The 13,695-nt window shown below is 44.4% G+C and overlaps 2 protein-coding genes across 8 annotated transcripts in view; one reads left to right on the top strand and one right to left on the bottom strand.

Annotated features, from left to right (window-relative positions):
* Window positions 1–13,695, bottom strand: part of CTPS2 (CTP synthase 2) — a 112,457-nt gene that overhangs the window by 42,228 nt on the left and 56,534 nt on the right. The window contains exon 14 of one of the 7 annotated variants that reach the window (XM_089904756.1): window positions 9,351–13,605. The exons of the other annotated variants lie outside the window; for them this stretch is intronic. Coding sequence (XP_089760882.1) covers window positions 13,495–13,605 — 111 coding nt within the window. The 3' untranslated portion in view covers window positions 9,351–13,494. Of the gene's footprint in view, window positions 1–9,350; window positions 13,606–13,695 lie in introns of those variants that run through there. 7 annotated transcript variants of the gene reach the window in all.
* S100G (S100 calcium binding protein G) lies at window positions 6,064–10,083 on the top strand. Its single transcript, XM_022562732.3, has 2 exons — window positions 6,064–6,357; window positions 9,809–10,083. The coding sequence occupies exons 1-2, from the start codon at window positions 6,223–6,225 to the stop codon at window positions 9,911–9,913; spliced, it is 240 nt and encodes a 79-aa protein (XP_022418440.1). The 5' UTR covers window positions 6,064–6,222; the 3' UTR covers window positions 9,914–10,083.

Here is a 13,695-nt window from a genome sequence, read left to right as displayed (position 1 = left end):
CAGTCCCTTGCCTTTGGACATTTCATTTGGGGACACTAGAGGAGCCTACCTCCCAGCAGACCATCTTCAGTAGCTGGGCAGCTACAGCAGCCTCCATCGTTGCAGACCAAATCTAAACCCTTCCATGTGGCACGCAGGTTCCACCTCATTCAGGAACCATCTATGCTCTCCCCACATATTCTGACCCGTGGTTTCTACCTCAGCTGGATAGGTCCATCACCGATGGCGCCTCTGCTCCCCTCCCCTCAACGCCACTACATACATACCGCCTCTTCACTACTTTCCCTGAGATGGCTTCGCCCCACCATCCCACGAGGGCTTGCGCTTTAGGGGCACCCTCCAGTTCTCCTTACCGTGCCATACTTAATACCAGTGTTATGCTCACCCTACCAAACAAATGACCTACACAGTGTTAATTCATTTCCAATAAGTGGTAGGCTGAATAACAGCCCCCCCAAAGATGTCCTAGTCCCCAGAAACCGTAAATATGCTGCCTTCCATGGCAAAAGGGACTTTGCAGGCCTGATTAAGCCTCTTGAGATGGTAAAATTATCTGGGGGTTATCAGGGTGGGCCCAACGTAACCACGGGGTCTTCATAAGAAGCAGCAGGAGGGTCAGAATCAGAGATGGAGATGTGACAACGAAGCAGAGGTCAGAGAGAGAAGGAGAGAGAGAGACTGGAAGAGGCCACATGGCTGGCTTTAAAGATGGAGGAAAGGGCCATGAGCAGGCAGTCTCTAGAAGCTGGAAAAGGCAAAGAAATAGATTCTCCCCTAGAGCCTCCAGAAGAAATGCTTCTGAGCTCCAGACCTGTAAAAAAATAAATTTGTCACTAAGTTGGTGGTAATTTGTTACAGCAGCAATAGGAAACTAATACAGTCCTTTAACGTATACAACTTTAACCTCCTCCATCATTTCGTATATGCATCTCCTCTCAGAAACTAAAGTGTGGGCTCCTCACGCACAAGGACTAGATCTTCTTCTCTAGCACCATCAGAGTTCAGCACAATGGCAGGTTTGGATCAAGCACTCCATCATTAAATCTCCCTGGATTTTAATCAGAAACTAACAGAGGAGACCCAGGGACTGGTCAGTGGGCCTACAAGAAGTAGAGGGTCTCTGAGACCAAGTCGCAGACGGAAGGGGAGAGGGGCAGTTGCCTGCTCTGAGGCCAAGGTACGCTGTGCCCAAGCTCACCTCTCACCTGATACAGGGCCGGTACTTCTCTGCAGCATCAGGGCAGCGTGAGGACGGAATCTACAATGGTGAAAGCATTAAGCAGTCCTAGAAATATGTAGATATTTTCTAGTTTTTTTGTTTGTTTGTTTGTTTGTTTGTTTTTGCGGTACGCGGGCCTCTCACTGTTGTGGCCTCTCCCATTGCGGAGCACAGGCTCTGGATGTGCAGGCTCAGCGGCCATGGCTCACGGGCCCAGCCGCTCCGCAGCAATGTGGGATCTTCCCGGACCGGGACATGAACCCGTGTCCCCTGCATCGGCAGGCGGACTCTCAACCATTGTGCCACCAGGGAAGCCCCTCTAATTTTTTTAACTTGGTTTTTTCCACCAGTAAAATAAGGTCTATATTACTTCCACTAGGAAAAGAACATTCTTATACCTTCAGGTGTGATCATGACACTTAAGTCCTGCCTCTGAGCCTCACACTAACATTGACCAGCTCTCCTCACAGAAGCCCTACTCCTGAGACGGGGCAGGTGGCATGGTGGCTGACGGTGCGGGCTGGCTCTGGACTTGAATCCCAGCTCTGCCAGTCCCCAGGGACGTGACCTTGAACGGGTCCTTGACTGTCTCTGTAGACTGGAGGTAACAGCGGCATCCACTTCACACGGGTACTGCGGGATTTCTGGAGCTAACGGGTCGGGTAGGGGGGCAGCACACAGCCCATGGTAAAAAAAAGCAGCCCTCGATAGTCCCAGGCTCTGATAAAGAGGCCTCTGCGAACTCTGGCACCCAGGGCAGAGGCTGGAAGCGAAAGGTGAACTCTGTCATGGGCGGGGGGGCTCCCTTTTAGGGACAGCTGCTCTTTAATAGTCACGGTCTCTCCCAAACCTCAGCATCAAAGACAACACAAGCCCACAAACAGCGTTTTACACCCATTTTGCTTCGCAGGGCCTGGCTGCTGACACTACCCTCTTCCCGAGGTGCTTTTTGAGGCACTGCTGCTGTGGCCTTCGAGCACAGTAACCCGGCCACGGAGACCTGTGGTACCCCAAGCTTGTAAAATAAGTTACTCTTGCCTTTCCCAGGAAAAACTGAAGTCTGTCCAAAGATCAAGCAATTGAGCGGTGAGGTGAAATAACCTTTGCCTCTCCATTTTTCCATTACCCATCTTGTGCCTGTCATGTTTTCCCCCTTCTCTGGTTTCAAAATGCACTCTTTTGAACACACCCTGTATTTATCGCCCATCTCCATATATTTTTAGTTAATGTTTCATGAGAGTATCTATTGGTGGATTTCATGTTTCCCACTGCAGGTTTACCCTCACGCTTGAGTCCACAGGTAAAGAGAAAAATAAGAGGCGAGAGATGTGACTTGCAGAGGTGAGCAAGTGAAAACATAAGAGGACCAACGGGGTGTTTTTCCCGTTCTGTTAGCGTTTACCACAAGCCTAAGTTCTGACAACAAGCAGCACTGGGCCTGTTTTAATCAGAGGTCTTCCCTTGAAACTAGAGATTTGTAGCCTAAAAGACTGTTAACCAATACTGTTCCAAACGTTTTTCTTAGGGTTCATTTTATATACACACATGCTCACACACACATGTGTTCATATATACATTTCATGTGTTGTATACAACATATATTATCTCATACAATATATACTTGTTAAAATCATATAGTTATATATTATATTGTTATTAAGATCACATGTAGTTATTAAAATCATTTCTTCAGTAGACTCAAGAAATAAAACAACTGCCATGTTGATTTTAGCTCACAAGCGGTAATTTGAGAGAACAGATAATTTAAGATGCTATTTCAACAACTGGGGAGATGTGAGTACGGGCTGTGATCATGGCATTGTGGTTGTGTAAGAGAATATCCTTGTCCTTACAAGATAAGATGCTGAGGTATTTAGGGGGTTAGTGTCTGGATGTCTGTAACTGATTCTCAAATGGTTGGGGTTGGGGGGGTCATCCATAGAAAGAGAAAGCAAATGTGGAAATGTTACCGATTAGTGAATCTGGGCAAAAGGTGGGTTGGTATTCATTGACTCTTCCTGCAAATTTTCTGTAGACTTGAAATTTTTTTTAAAAGATGTTGGCGGAAAAAGATATTTTCATGACTGTTCAACAAAAGCCTCCTTCCCCCCAGGTAAGACAGAGCATAAGTATAAAAACCCGAGAAATTCTCTAAAATCTTGATTAAAATACATTGCCAAAATCAGAACATTTTTGTGTAAATCTTACAGCTAAAAGCAAAATGCCTGTCTTTACTCTAAGAAGTGAGTTAATACATAGTCAGTACTGATGCATACCAATGTCAAATAATCTGCAATAAAAGTGAGAATAACATACACAAGACAGCTAAGGTGCATGGAATGATCAGGACTCAGGACTGGTGGCAGCTTTTAAGGAACTCTATATATAAGATCTCACATTTGTTCTCCAAGGTGAATAAGGCCTTAGAATTTTAGAATTGAAAAGCCTCAGAGAGGGGCTTCCCTGGTGGCGCAGTGGTTGAGAATCTGCCTGCTAATGCAGAGGACACGGGTTCGAGCCCTGGTCTGGGAGGATCCCACATGCCACGGAGCAACTAGGCCTGTGAGCCACAACTACTGAGCCTGCGCGTCTGGAGCTTGTGCTCCGCAACAAGAGAGGCCGCGATAGTGAGAGGTCCGCGCACCGTGATGAAGAGTGGCCCCCGCTTGCCACAACTAGAGAAAGCCCTCGCACAGAAACGAAGACCTGACACAGCAAAAATAAATTAATTAATTAATAAATTCGTACCCCCAACATCTAAAAAAAAAAAAAAAAAAAAAGATTTTTAAAAAAAAAAAAAAAAAAAAAGAAAAGCCTCAGAGAGAAATACAGTCCAATATTTTAATCCTGAATTTGTCTGCAATATAACAAAGGGCCATAGAAAACTAAATATAGAAAAGGTCCATAAAAAGTGTGGACATATACAAGTATTTAAAAGCTGATAAGTGCTTTTAAAGTTGATCTGGAACCCCCTTTTGTGAGTTACAATCAGTATCGGATCAATGTTCCCAGGAAATGTCCTAATTCTTTCATAGAACTCTTTCTAAGAGAAATAAATTTAGTCTCCAATTTTAAATCCTGGCAGTTCCAAAAGTTTGAAGTAATTCCAATTGAATAAAAGTAAGTCAAGTGTTTTCACGAGTTTTTAGAATGATTAACAAAATAGATTTGGCAAGGAAAAGAAATAAAAAGCACATATGCGAACAACAAATAATGAAAAAGTTGAAAAATGACCATGCTATTTGGCAATCTTGCTTTGCCAAATGAAACCACAAATTATTGTGTATCTTCCCCCGACTTCTTAAACCTGCTTCTCAATGATATTTTATTCATTCATTCAGTTATTCAAAAATTTAACCACCTAGGGACTTCCCTGGTGGCACAGTAGTTAAGAATCCACCTGCCAATGCAGGGGACACGGGTTCGAGCCCTGGCCTGGGAAGATCCCACATGCCGCAGAGCAACCAAGCCCGTGCACCACAAGTACTGAGCCAGCACTCTAGACCCCACGAGCCACAACTACTAAGCCCGCATGCCACAACTACTGAAGCCCGTACACCTAGAGCCCATGTTCCGCAACAAGAGAAGCCACCACAATGAGAAGACTGTGCACCGCAACGAAGAGTAGCCCCCGCTCACCACAGCTAGAGAAAAGCCCGCGCGCAGCAACTAAGACTCAACACAGCCAAATTATTTATTTATTTATTTATTTATTTATTTTTAAAAAGTGGATGTTTATTAAAAAAAAATTTAACCACCTTATATGTACAAAACATCAGAGGGACTTCAAAGGCTATAAGGCAATTCTTTAAACTACGTAGTATTTGATTATCTATTTCAGCATTTTTTTCTTGATGTGCAGAAAATTATTTTTTTCAAGCCTAAATATGCAACTAAATTGAAAAACAACAACCCTCCATATTTGAGCTTTCTGAAATGTGAACAGTGAGCAAATATCCTAGTTCCACATTGTAGGGAAAATGTAATCTAAGGGGTAAAGAATCCAAGCTTATACTTGGGACTCTGAACCATTAAGCAACTGTTGAGGTGGCCCTTTATTGGATCTTGCCCTTAATTATGAAGCTCATGCAGTCTTAGGCTTGGGTTTCAAAAATCATTAATAATTACCCTTAAATGGCAAACAAAAGGAAAATTTCATAATCAGGGTGGTGTAGGTGTAAAGACTATAAATGTCGCAGGATCCTGCTCAGCTTCTCACACTCCTATTTGATTCTTCCAGCTGCCTCACTGCTGGACGACCAGGTAAGTGTGATTTTAGTACTACCTGTAGCTGCTTCTGCTTCCTTTCAGAATGGTGTGAAAGATCACGGTCTAGAGAAAAAGTGGGTTTGTGCCATCTAAAGATATTACCAGTAACTTAAGAGGCTAGAAGCTGTGGTCAGGTTTCTTCAAGACCACAGCCTACAAAGTGCAGAGCAGGTACCTAAAAAGTGAAAAATGTCATAATTACTAGTAAAAGTATTTGGCTCCAAAGACTATCTTCTAACAGATGTACTCCAAAAACAGACATTTAACAACCTATCTAAGATGATTATTTTTATTTTATTTTATTTTTTTGCGGTACGCGGGCCTCTCACTGTTGTGGCCTCTCCCATTGCGGAGCACAGGCTCCGGACGCGCAGGCTCAGCGGCCATGGCTCACGGGCCCAGCCGCTCCGCGGCATGTGGGATCTTCCCGGACCGGGGCACGAACCCGCATCCGCTGCATCGGCAGGCGGACTCTCAACCACTGCGCCACCAGGGAAGCCTGATGATTATTTTTAAAACATGTTTTCAGTCACTGGTACATTGTGATTCCCACAGTTCCCGCCCCCTCTCTCCTCCTCCTCCTCTTTATCTTCCCCTCTCCCCTTTTCTTTATTCTCTCTCACCTATGCCAAGGAAACAGCCCCACAGCACTCAACTCCTGCTGGAAATCATCAGTATAAAACACGTCACCTTTTTGGTAAGTTCATTTCTTTCCCAATTTACAGGACACCAAAATGAGTACAAACAAGTTTCCTGAAGAACTGAAGAGCATTTTTGAAAAATACGCAGCCAAAGAAGGTGATCCAGACCAGCTGTCGAAGGAGGAGCTGAAGCTGTTGATTCAGACTGAATTCCCCAGTTTGCTGAAAGTGAGTATGCCACCACAGAGCCCGCTGATGGGGCGGCGATGGTGGGAAGGGAGGAGAGAAGAGAGGAAAGGACGCGGGGAGAGGCTGAGGTCCACGACGAGACGGATCGGAGCTCCATCTGAGGCGGAGCGCCCAGCAGCCTAGGCATGGGCATCACCGGAGGGAGGGCGCTTGAATGTGTGCTTTCCTCCCCTGAGGGCAGGCCACATTTCAGAAGGCAAGCTCCTAGAAAGCACGGACTACGCCTCCTATTGCCCACAGCCTTGACTCAGAACTCCCCAGGACCAGCCATAGTAAACGGAAGCCATGATAGCACTCTTACCGAGCTAGGCCTGGAAGACCCGCAGGTTGCCAAGCAAACACGCTAAGGCCTTCAGCCTGGATTCAGCGCCCCTGTGCCAGGCTTTAGGAAAACAACGAGGCCTGTATGGTTATAGGAGCTGGACTTGGATGTGCTCCTCTGTAATAGGTAGGATCTCTCAACTAGACCAACACTTACTTGGCAGTCTGTTAAGAAAACCGGCCTCATGCTGATAAATTGCCCTCTGGCGACACCCATTTCTATTTCAAAAGCATTTACATTTGTGTTAAGCACCTAAATTTGTGCTAATGAGCAACCACAAGTTTCTAAACAACTTTCAGGAAAGGATTACATTTCCTCAGCCATAAAGTTTCTGATCAGAACCATCCCAGAGTTATCAACATCAAAATGCATCTAGAGGCAATAAAGAATAGGGGAAGGTTGATTCTCTTTGCTCCAATACACTTTCTTTCCCTTGGAACTAAAAACCATCTTCAAAATGGAAGCAACTGTGCAACTACCTATTACATTTGACTTGGTCCCTACTTAGCTCTAACTTCAGAATTTGGTTCTCAGTTTTTAACCAGAAATGTCCCTTCTGTCAATATGACATATGAGAAGGTTTCTAGTTTTAGTTGTTGAGGTTTCTGTTTTTAGTACTAAAAAGTGAAGTAGCTGAATTCGATGACCTTATAATCGATATTGTCTTATAGTTAAAATGTGAAATAACTTAAAAAGTTAAAGGTACTAGCAGAAAAAGAGACTTTCTAATTAAAAATAAAAACCAGTGTTTCTGAGAAAGATTCAACTTTTCAAAAAAAAAACAAAAGGAAGAAAAATAATAGTAGGAATAATAGAAAATAATAAAAAGAAGAAAAATAATAATCTGACAGGAAAGCCTAGGCAATCTATTCAAACAAGTTGTTTTTAAATAAGGTAAGATTGGTGAATTTTTCTGTATTTTTCTATATTTTATGTATTTCCTATAAAAAGCACATATGGGGCTTACCTGGTGGCGCAGTGGTTGAGAGTCCGCCTGCTGATGCAGGGGACACGAGTTCGTGCCCCGGTCCGGGAAGATCCCACATGCCGCGGAGCGGCTAAGCCCGTGAGCCATGGCCGCTGAGCCTGCGCGTCCGGAGCCTGTGCTCCGCAACGGGAGAGGCCACAACGGTGAGAGGCCCACGTACGGCAAAAAAAAAAAAAAAAAAAAAAAGCACATATGACTTTTCTAATTTGGATAAAGGTAGGAAGACTAATGGTAAGTTGTGAAAAATCTACTTATCAAGTCATGTACTGATTATATTTCCATATGGATTTCTAAGGTTTTCTAAGCTATACTCTGTTTACATCACATCACCTTGTACGGTTTAGAATGTAGCAAATGCTTCAGGAAAACAGTCCTTGGTATTTATAAAACAGATGCTAAATAACTAACACAGTTTGGTCTTGTGAGCATAGCTAAGTGCCAAGTGTCTTCACAGGAATCTCAGGGATTAAAGCATACCTTGATATAGAGATTTGTTGCACAACAGTGTGAACATACTTAACATTACTGAACCGTATACTTAAAAATAGTTAAGATGGGGAATGTTATCTTATGCGTTTTTTACCACAATTTAAAAAAAACGTTTGAAGCTGACTTATAAACTAAACTGTTATTTCAATAGGTTTCCTGGGTACTATTTTGCCACAGAGACTCCTAACCTGAAAGTCAGAGATGTGGCTCAGAACAAGTCTCCCTGAAATATGCCACTTTAGCATGAAGATTACTAAAAAAAATCAAAACCCAAAGATTCAGGGAAAGCTCTTTACCTCCCACTCAGCTGCCTAAATTTATACTGCAAAGAAGAGAGCTCTTCTTTTACCAGGAAGAGAGGTCTTGCTAGAGATTCCTTTTGTCCTAAGAAATTTATCTGTATAACAGGCCAAACTTTTGTTTTCCAAACATCTCTGCCTACATCTCTGCCTACATCTGAATGGCCTTCCTTCCTTTTGTAGCCTTAGCCCAGGATGTTATATAAGCCTCAGTTACCTGGCTGCCCTTTGGGTATCATACTTTTATGGGGTACCCTGTACGTATGTAATTAAACTTGTTTTTCTCCTGTTGATCTGTCTATGTCACTTTAATTAATAGACCAGCCAAAGAACCCAGAAGGGATGAAGGGAAAATTTTCCACCCCTACAGCAGAGACAAAAATTAATTCTGCTTAATTCACTACAGGAATACCAGTAGTCAAAAGGGAGTTGAGCTGAACATGACCTGATGTAACAAGCAGTGGTTCTCTGAGTAGTCAGTCCTGGACCAGCAGCATCCACACCGCCCAGGAAACTGTTGGAAATACAGATTCTCAGGTCCCACCCCAAGCCTAGTGAATCGGAAGCTCTGGGAGTAGGACCACCCATCAGTTTGGGTTTACTAAGGTCAGCAAGCCCACCTGGTGATTCTGACGCATGCCAAAGTGTGAGAACCACTGAGCCAAAGTCATCCTGCATAGCATAGCAGTGGGCTGCAACCCGGGGTTTGGGAAAAAACTAGGGTGGTTGCTAATTAAGGGGTTGAGCTCTGGAGTCAGTGTTTGAACCCCAAGCCCTCTACTTACCAGCTGGGGGCGCTGAGCAAGTCAGCGGGTGTCTCAAAGCCTCAGTTTCCTCATCTGTAAAGTGGATCTCCCCCACACGGCAGCTGGGAGAATTGCACAGGGTAAGGAAAAGCTCTGGCACGGGGCTGGCCCATGGCAAGCCTAGGATCACATGCTGGTCCAGCTCTGGGGCTGGATGCCAAACCAGCTACCAGGGAAATCTTGGAGCAGGGCCCCTCGGCAGTCAAGTAAAGCCCTGGGACTTCTTCTCAAAAGAATAATTTAGATTTAGTTTACATAGGAAACCAATTATTTTAAAATACACATTAGCAATTTTAAAATAATAAATGTATGATATAGTTTTTTTTAAAAAAAGGGTAGGCAGTTCTGTGACATGAAGCAATACTACAATTAAGTTGGTTTTTTCATCTCTATCAGTAACATACGACTGAAAACTCGGTTGCCTTCTAGGAACGCAGACCCAGTGTCTCTAATTCGGAGAATGTGCAGCAGTAACTGAATCATTTTCTCTCCTCTCTTCTATCCCATCCTTTTTGTCTAAAACCAGGGTCCAAGCACCCTAGATGACCTCTTTCAAGAACTGGACAGGAATGGAGATGGAGAAGTTAGTTTCGAAGAATTCCAGGTGTTAGTAAAAAAGATATCCCAGTGAAGGAGAAAACAAAACAGATCATTCTAAGAACCGAAAGAAGAGTGCCTGGGATGTGGCCCTACTCTGTACGAAACCACCATTGTCTCCACTTAATTCTTTGCAATTGTAATGATCAAGCAGTGAGGTCTAATTACTGAATAAAGAAATCCTTAGACATGTCTCACCTTGTCAAGTACTGACCCCTGTAGCTTACTAGATTTGAAAGTAACCTTAATTTGATGCATCTAATTTATGGATTTATAAAGAAAAAAAAAAAAGGCCCAGAATAGTTCCACGATCTTGACCAAGACCACAAAGATGGTGGCGGAGAGTTAGGAAGAATTTTGACGAGTCAAACCACCTCCCTCCCTCCACTCGTCCACCAGAATAACCCCCTCCCTGCTGTCCCTCCGCAGCCACGCAGGGCTCACATCATTCCCAACATCAACTCGTATTTCACTCTAGTCAATGGCTATGGAGAAACAGACTTCATAAAACAGACACTTGTCTTTAAAGTCATCTCCCAGCACCGGCTGAGCCTCTTGAATCAATGACCTTTTGGGGGAGCAAAAGGAATGTATGTCCAGAGAGTCAGTTCCATTCCATCACTGAGGGGATGGCCTTGGTTCTAGTATGTGATGTGGAAAATAAAAGGGACAGGAAGGCATAGGGCCCTCCAGCTCTGGCATCCTGCGATGCTGGGACGCTGGGTATCTGAGAAACAGCTAGTCCTCAGGTTCTACTAGTTGAATCCAGCTGGGGGGAGGGAAAGAGGGAGGAGCGTGGGAGAGGAGTAACTTTCTTCTGCCCCTTACCAGACAGTTAAAATGGCAAAGTCAAATCAGTCTAAGTTGGCCACGGCAGCCCACCACAGCAGTGCCCTGGAAGCCAGGTCTTTATCCTGACCACCACTCTCCCCTCCTCGGAAACACCCACAAATCATCAGCACTGCACCCATTCCCTTTGACCAGCATCTCAACCTTTCTGTTCATTATCACCCTCCTAATGAGCCTTGTTAGACATTCTTTTCCCAAGTGCCCCTCCAACAAAATTTTAATTCCACATATACATTGTGTGTATACCTGTTTATGTACCACATTCATATCTGCGCTTTAGACATGGTGCAAGATGGTTTTTTGACCCACCACCGCCCCCTCAAAAGCAATTTTAACCCCTGTGGTGTAAGCACATAGGGTAGCACGTCCCCAGAGGAAGAAAACCAGGCATGGCTGGTTTTTTTGACATAAGAGAACCCATTTTTGGCCTAAGCCATTTTGTGATCTAAGCCTGGCCATAATGCTTGTCCTTGAACAGGTCTCAGTAATTAATTACCTTAAGGAAACAATGAAGGAACAAATGACAGTTATCAGGCAAGAGAAGTAACAAGAGCAAAGATAATATATCACTTGTAAAGACCCCCAGTTCTGTTTCAGCAGTAAAGACTAGCCTGAAGCACTCAACCACCAGATCAACTGGAACCTAAGGGATGATAATGTTGACCTTTTCTGACCCTTGTGACTTCAATCAACTAAAGCTTGGACTGTGTGGACCACCCAAACCCCTTCGTGAATATGCATGTACCCTTAGCTTAAAACTTCCCCAGTTTTCAGGGAGACGCTGCTTTGGGAAAGATCCCCGCTGTTCTCCTTACTTGCTGCAAGTAACAGATCCTTCCTCCTCCCACTCTTTGGCTTGGTTGCATCTTTTGGCTCAACACCCACGAAGAGGTGAACCCAGTTTGGGGGGTAACATTGGGAGCAATAGCGCATGCCTTTGAACAATGTCCTTCGATGCTTTTATTTTTAACTCATGCTCTAGAGCCAAAATTGCCACACGTTACTTTCTGTAGTTGACATCAGGAAGGTATGGGATTATTTCCACTTTCAAAATGCAGGAAATGACAACATTGAATGGTTTAAAAACTACACAAGCCCTCCTGAAGATTCTGCTATGACCTTACTCTCAAGCTGAGAAAAACTGCCTGAAAAGTACTGCCTTTGAGTCAGTTTTCTTAACCTAACACATTTGAAGTGTGTGCTGGGTATGTCAGTCAAGTTGGCTGCTGTAATTTTCCCAGTGGCTTCAACTGTGCACTTGAAGGCACTCCAAGGTGGGCACACACCCACTCCCCACCTCGTTCACCCTGTAGGGGAGCAGAATTTGCCCCCCTATGTCTCTTTGGCATATTAATTCTTTTAAGCTGGTTATTTTCTAAGAAACAGCAGACATGGGAGAAACGCTGAAAACCAAGTAGAAGTTACCCTTTTGTAAGAAACATTTACATGCATAAGGAAAATCTCCATTTGTAAGGGTGTCTCCTTGACTGTACCAAGAAGTGGAGGATGACCAAATCTCTAGAAACTTAATCAATGGAGAAGGCAGAGGCTTACATCTGCATGAAAAGCTCACCCTTGTTTACCATGCTTTTCCTGGTCACCTCCCATAACTGACTCCCCACTGTCCATACCCTCTTTTGTCTTTAGCCAAAGATGGTATTCAAGGTGAAAGCCTTCTCTCCCATGTATTCATGTTATTCAACTTTTGTGTGATTTTCTCCTGTTAATCTGTCTCATGTCCATTTAATTCTTAGACCAGCCAGAAGAACCTAGAAGGGTAGAGGAAAATGTCTTCCTCCCCAACAACCCACAGAGCGGGCAGGGGGCTGTCCATAGGCTGAGGAGTTGCATCTCAGATAGGCAAGTCCTGGTGATGTAAGAATCTAGAACAAGGCCAGCCAGGGTGACCCAAAGTGGGCCAGGCATAAATGAGTTAGGCATTAGATAGTGACTTGAGGGCAAGGTAGGGGAAGATCATATATTTAAATTTGCTTGAACATGAGCTAAAAAAAAAAAATCTCTGAAAGGACACAGAAGAAACTGAGGCAGGAGATAGGTGGGCTCCAGGCTAGGCATTTACAACTGGCCTCCTATTCACACTTCCTGGGGTAAGAAGAAGATGAGCTCCAGGCCAGACAATCATTACCAGCCCCCGGTTTACATTTCCTGGGGCAAAAGACAAACGGGCTCCCGGACTACATATTTATGACCGGACTCCTGTCTATATTTCGAGATCTGCACCTCGATATAAGAAACAGGAACAGGGTAGATAACCAGACACTGGACACTTTTATGGCAGAGACAGAGAGGGGCTAAACCCTGTTAAAAGATCGAGAGGTCATACATTTCCCATCCTTGGGGCAAGGGAGACACTACGCATGCACAAAAGCCTTCACAGGGTCAAAAAGGCAGGAGATGCCAGACCATAGTAAGTCCTGCTACCTCCCTCCCAGAGGCCTTTGCGATGAAAGCCATCTTGACTGAGGGGTGCGTGTACACCCAGGGGAAGGTCCAGAGACAAATTAGCCATGGGGTCAAAACAATACGATTGGCCAAGAAGAAGACAAAGACCCGGAAGACTACCCCCTCATAAAAGGTTTAAACTTCCCAAAGGCCCGACTCTCGTGACTCTCTCACTGAGTTCGCCTGTGCTTCTTTCCGCATGTACTCTGCTTTTCCAGTAAACTTTTCACTTTTCTCTTTACCTTCTGCCTCCTCACCTGAATTCTTTCTTGACAAGGCAGGCAAGAACTAGGGACCCAGGCCCTAGCTGCTGGCCCCTGTGGTCCAGTGGTTAGGACTCCCAGTCCGGGAACTAAGATCTTGCTTCCAGCTACTGCTCGCTGCTGCTTGCTGCAAGCTGCCGCTTACTGACGCCTGTGATCAAAATCAAAACTAGTATCAGTGGTCACATGTTAGTATGAAGCTGAGTCCCCCTAAAACTGAATTCCCCTGCCGAGTTTATGA

The sequence above is a fragment of the Delphinapterus leucas genome, chromosome X (assembly GCF_059928025.1).
Source record: "Delphinapterus leucas isolate spDelLeu-1000000601 "Yukka" chromosome X, BTC_Dleu_Yukka2, whole genome shotgun sequence".
Taxonomy (NCBI): domain Eukaryota; kingdom Metazoa; phylum Chordata; class Mammalia; order Artiodactyla; family Monodontidae; genus Delphinapterus; species Delphinapterus leucas.
The sequence above is the reverse complement of the archived record's forward strand: the minus strand, read 5'-3'. Positions and strand labels throughout refer to the sequence as shown.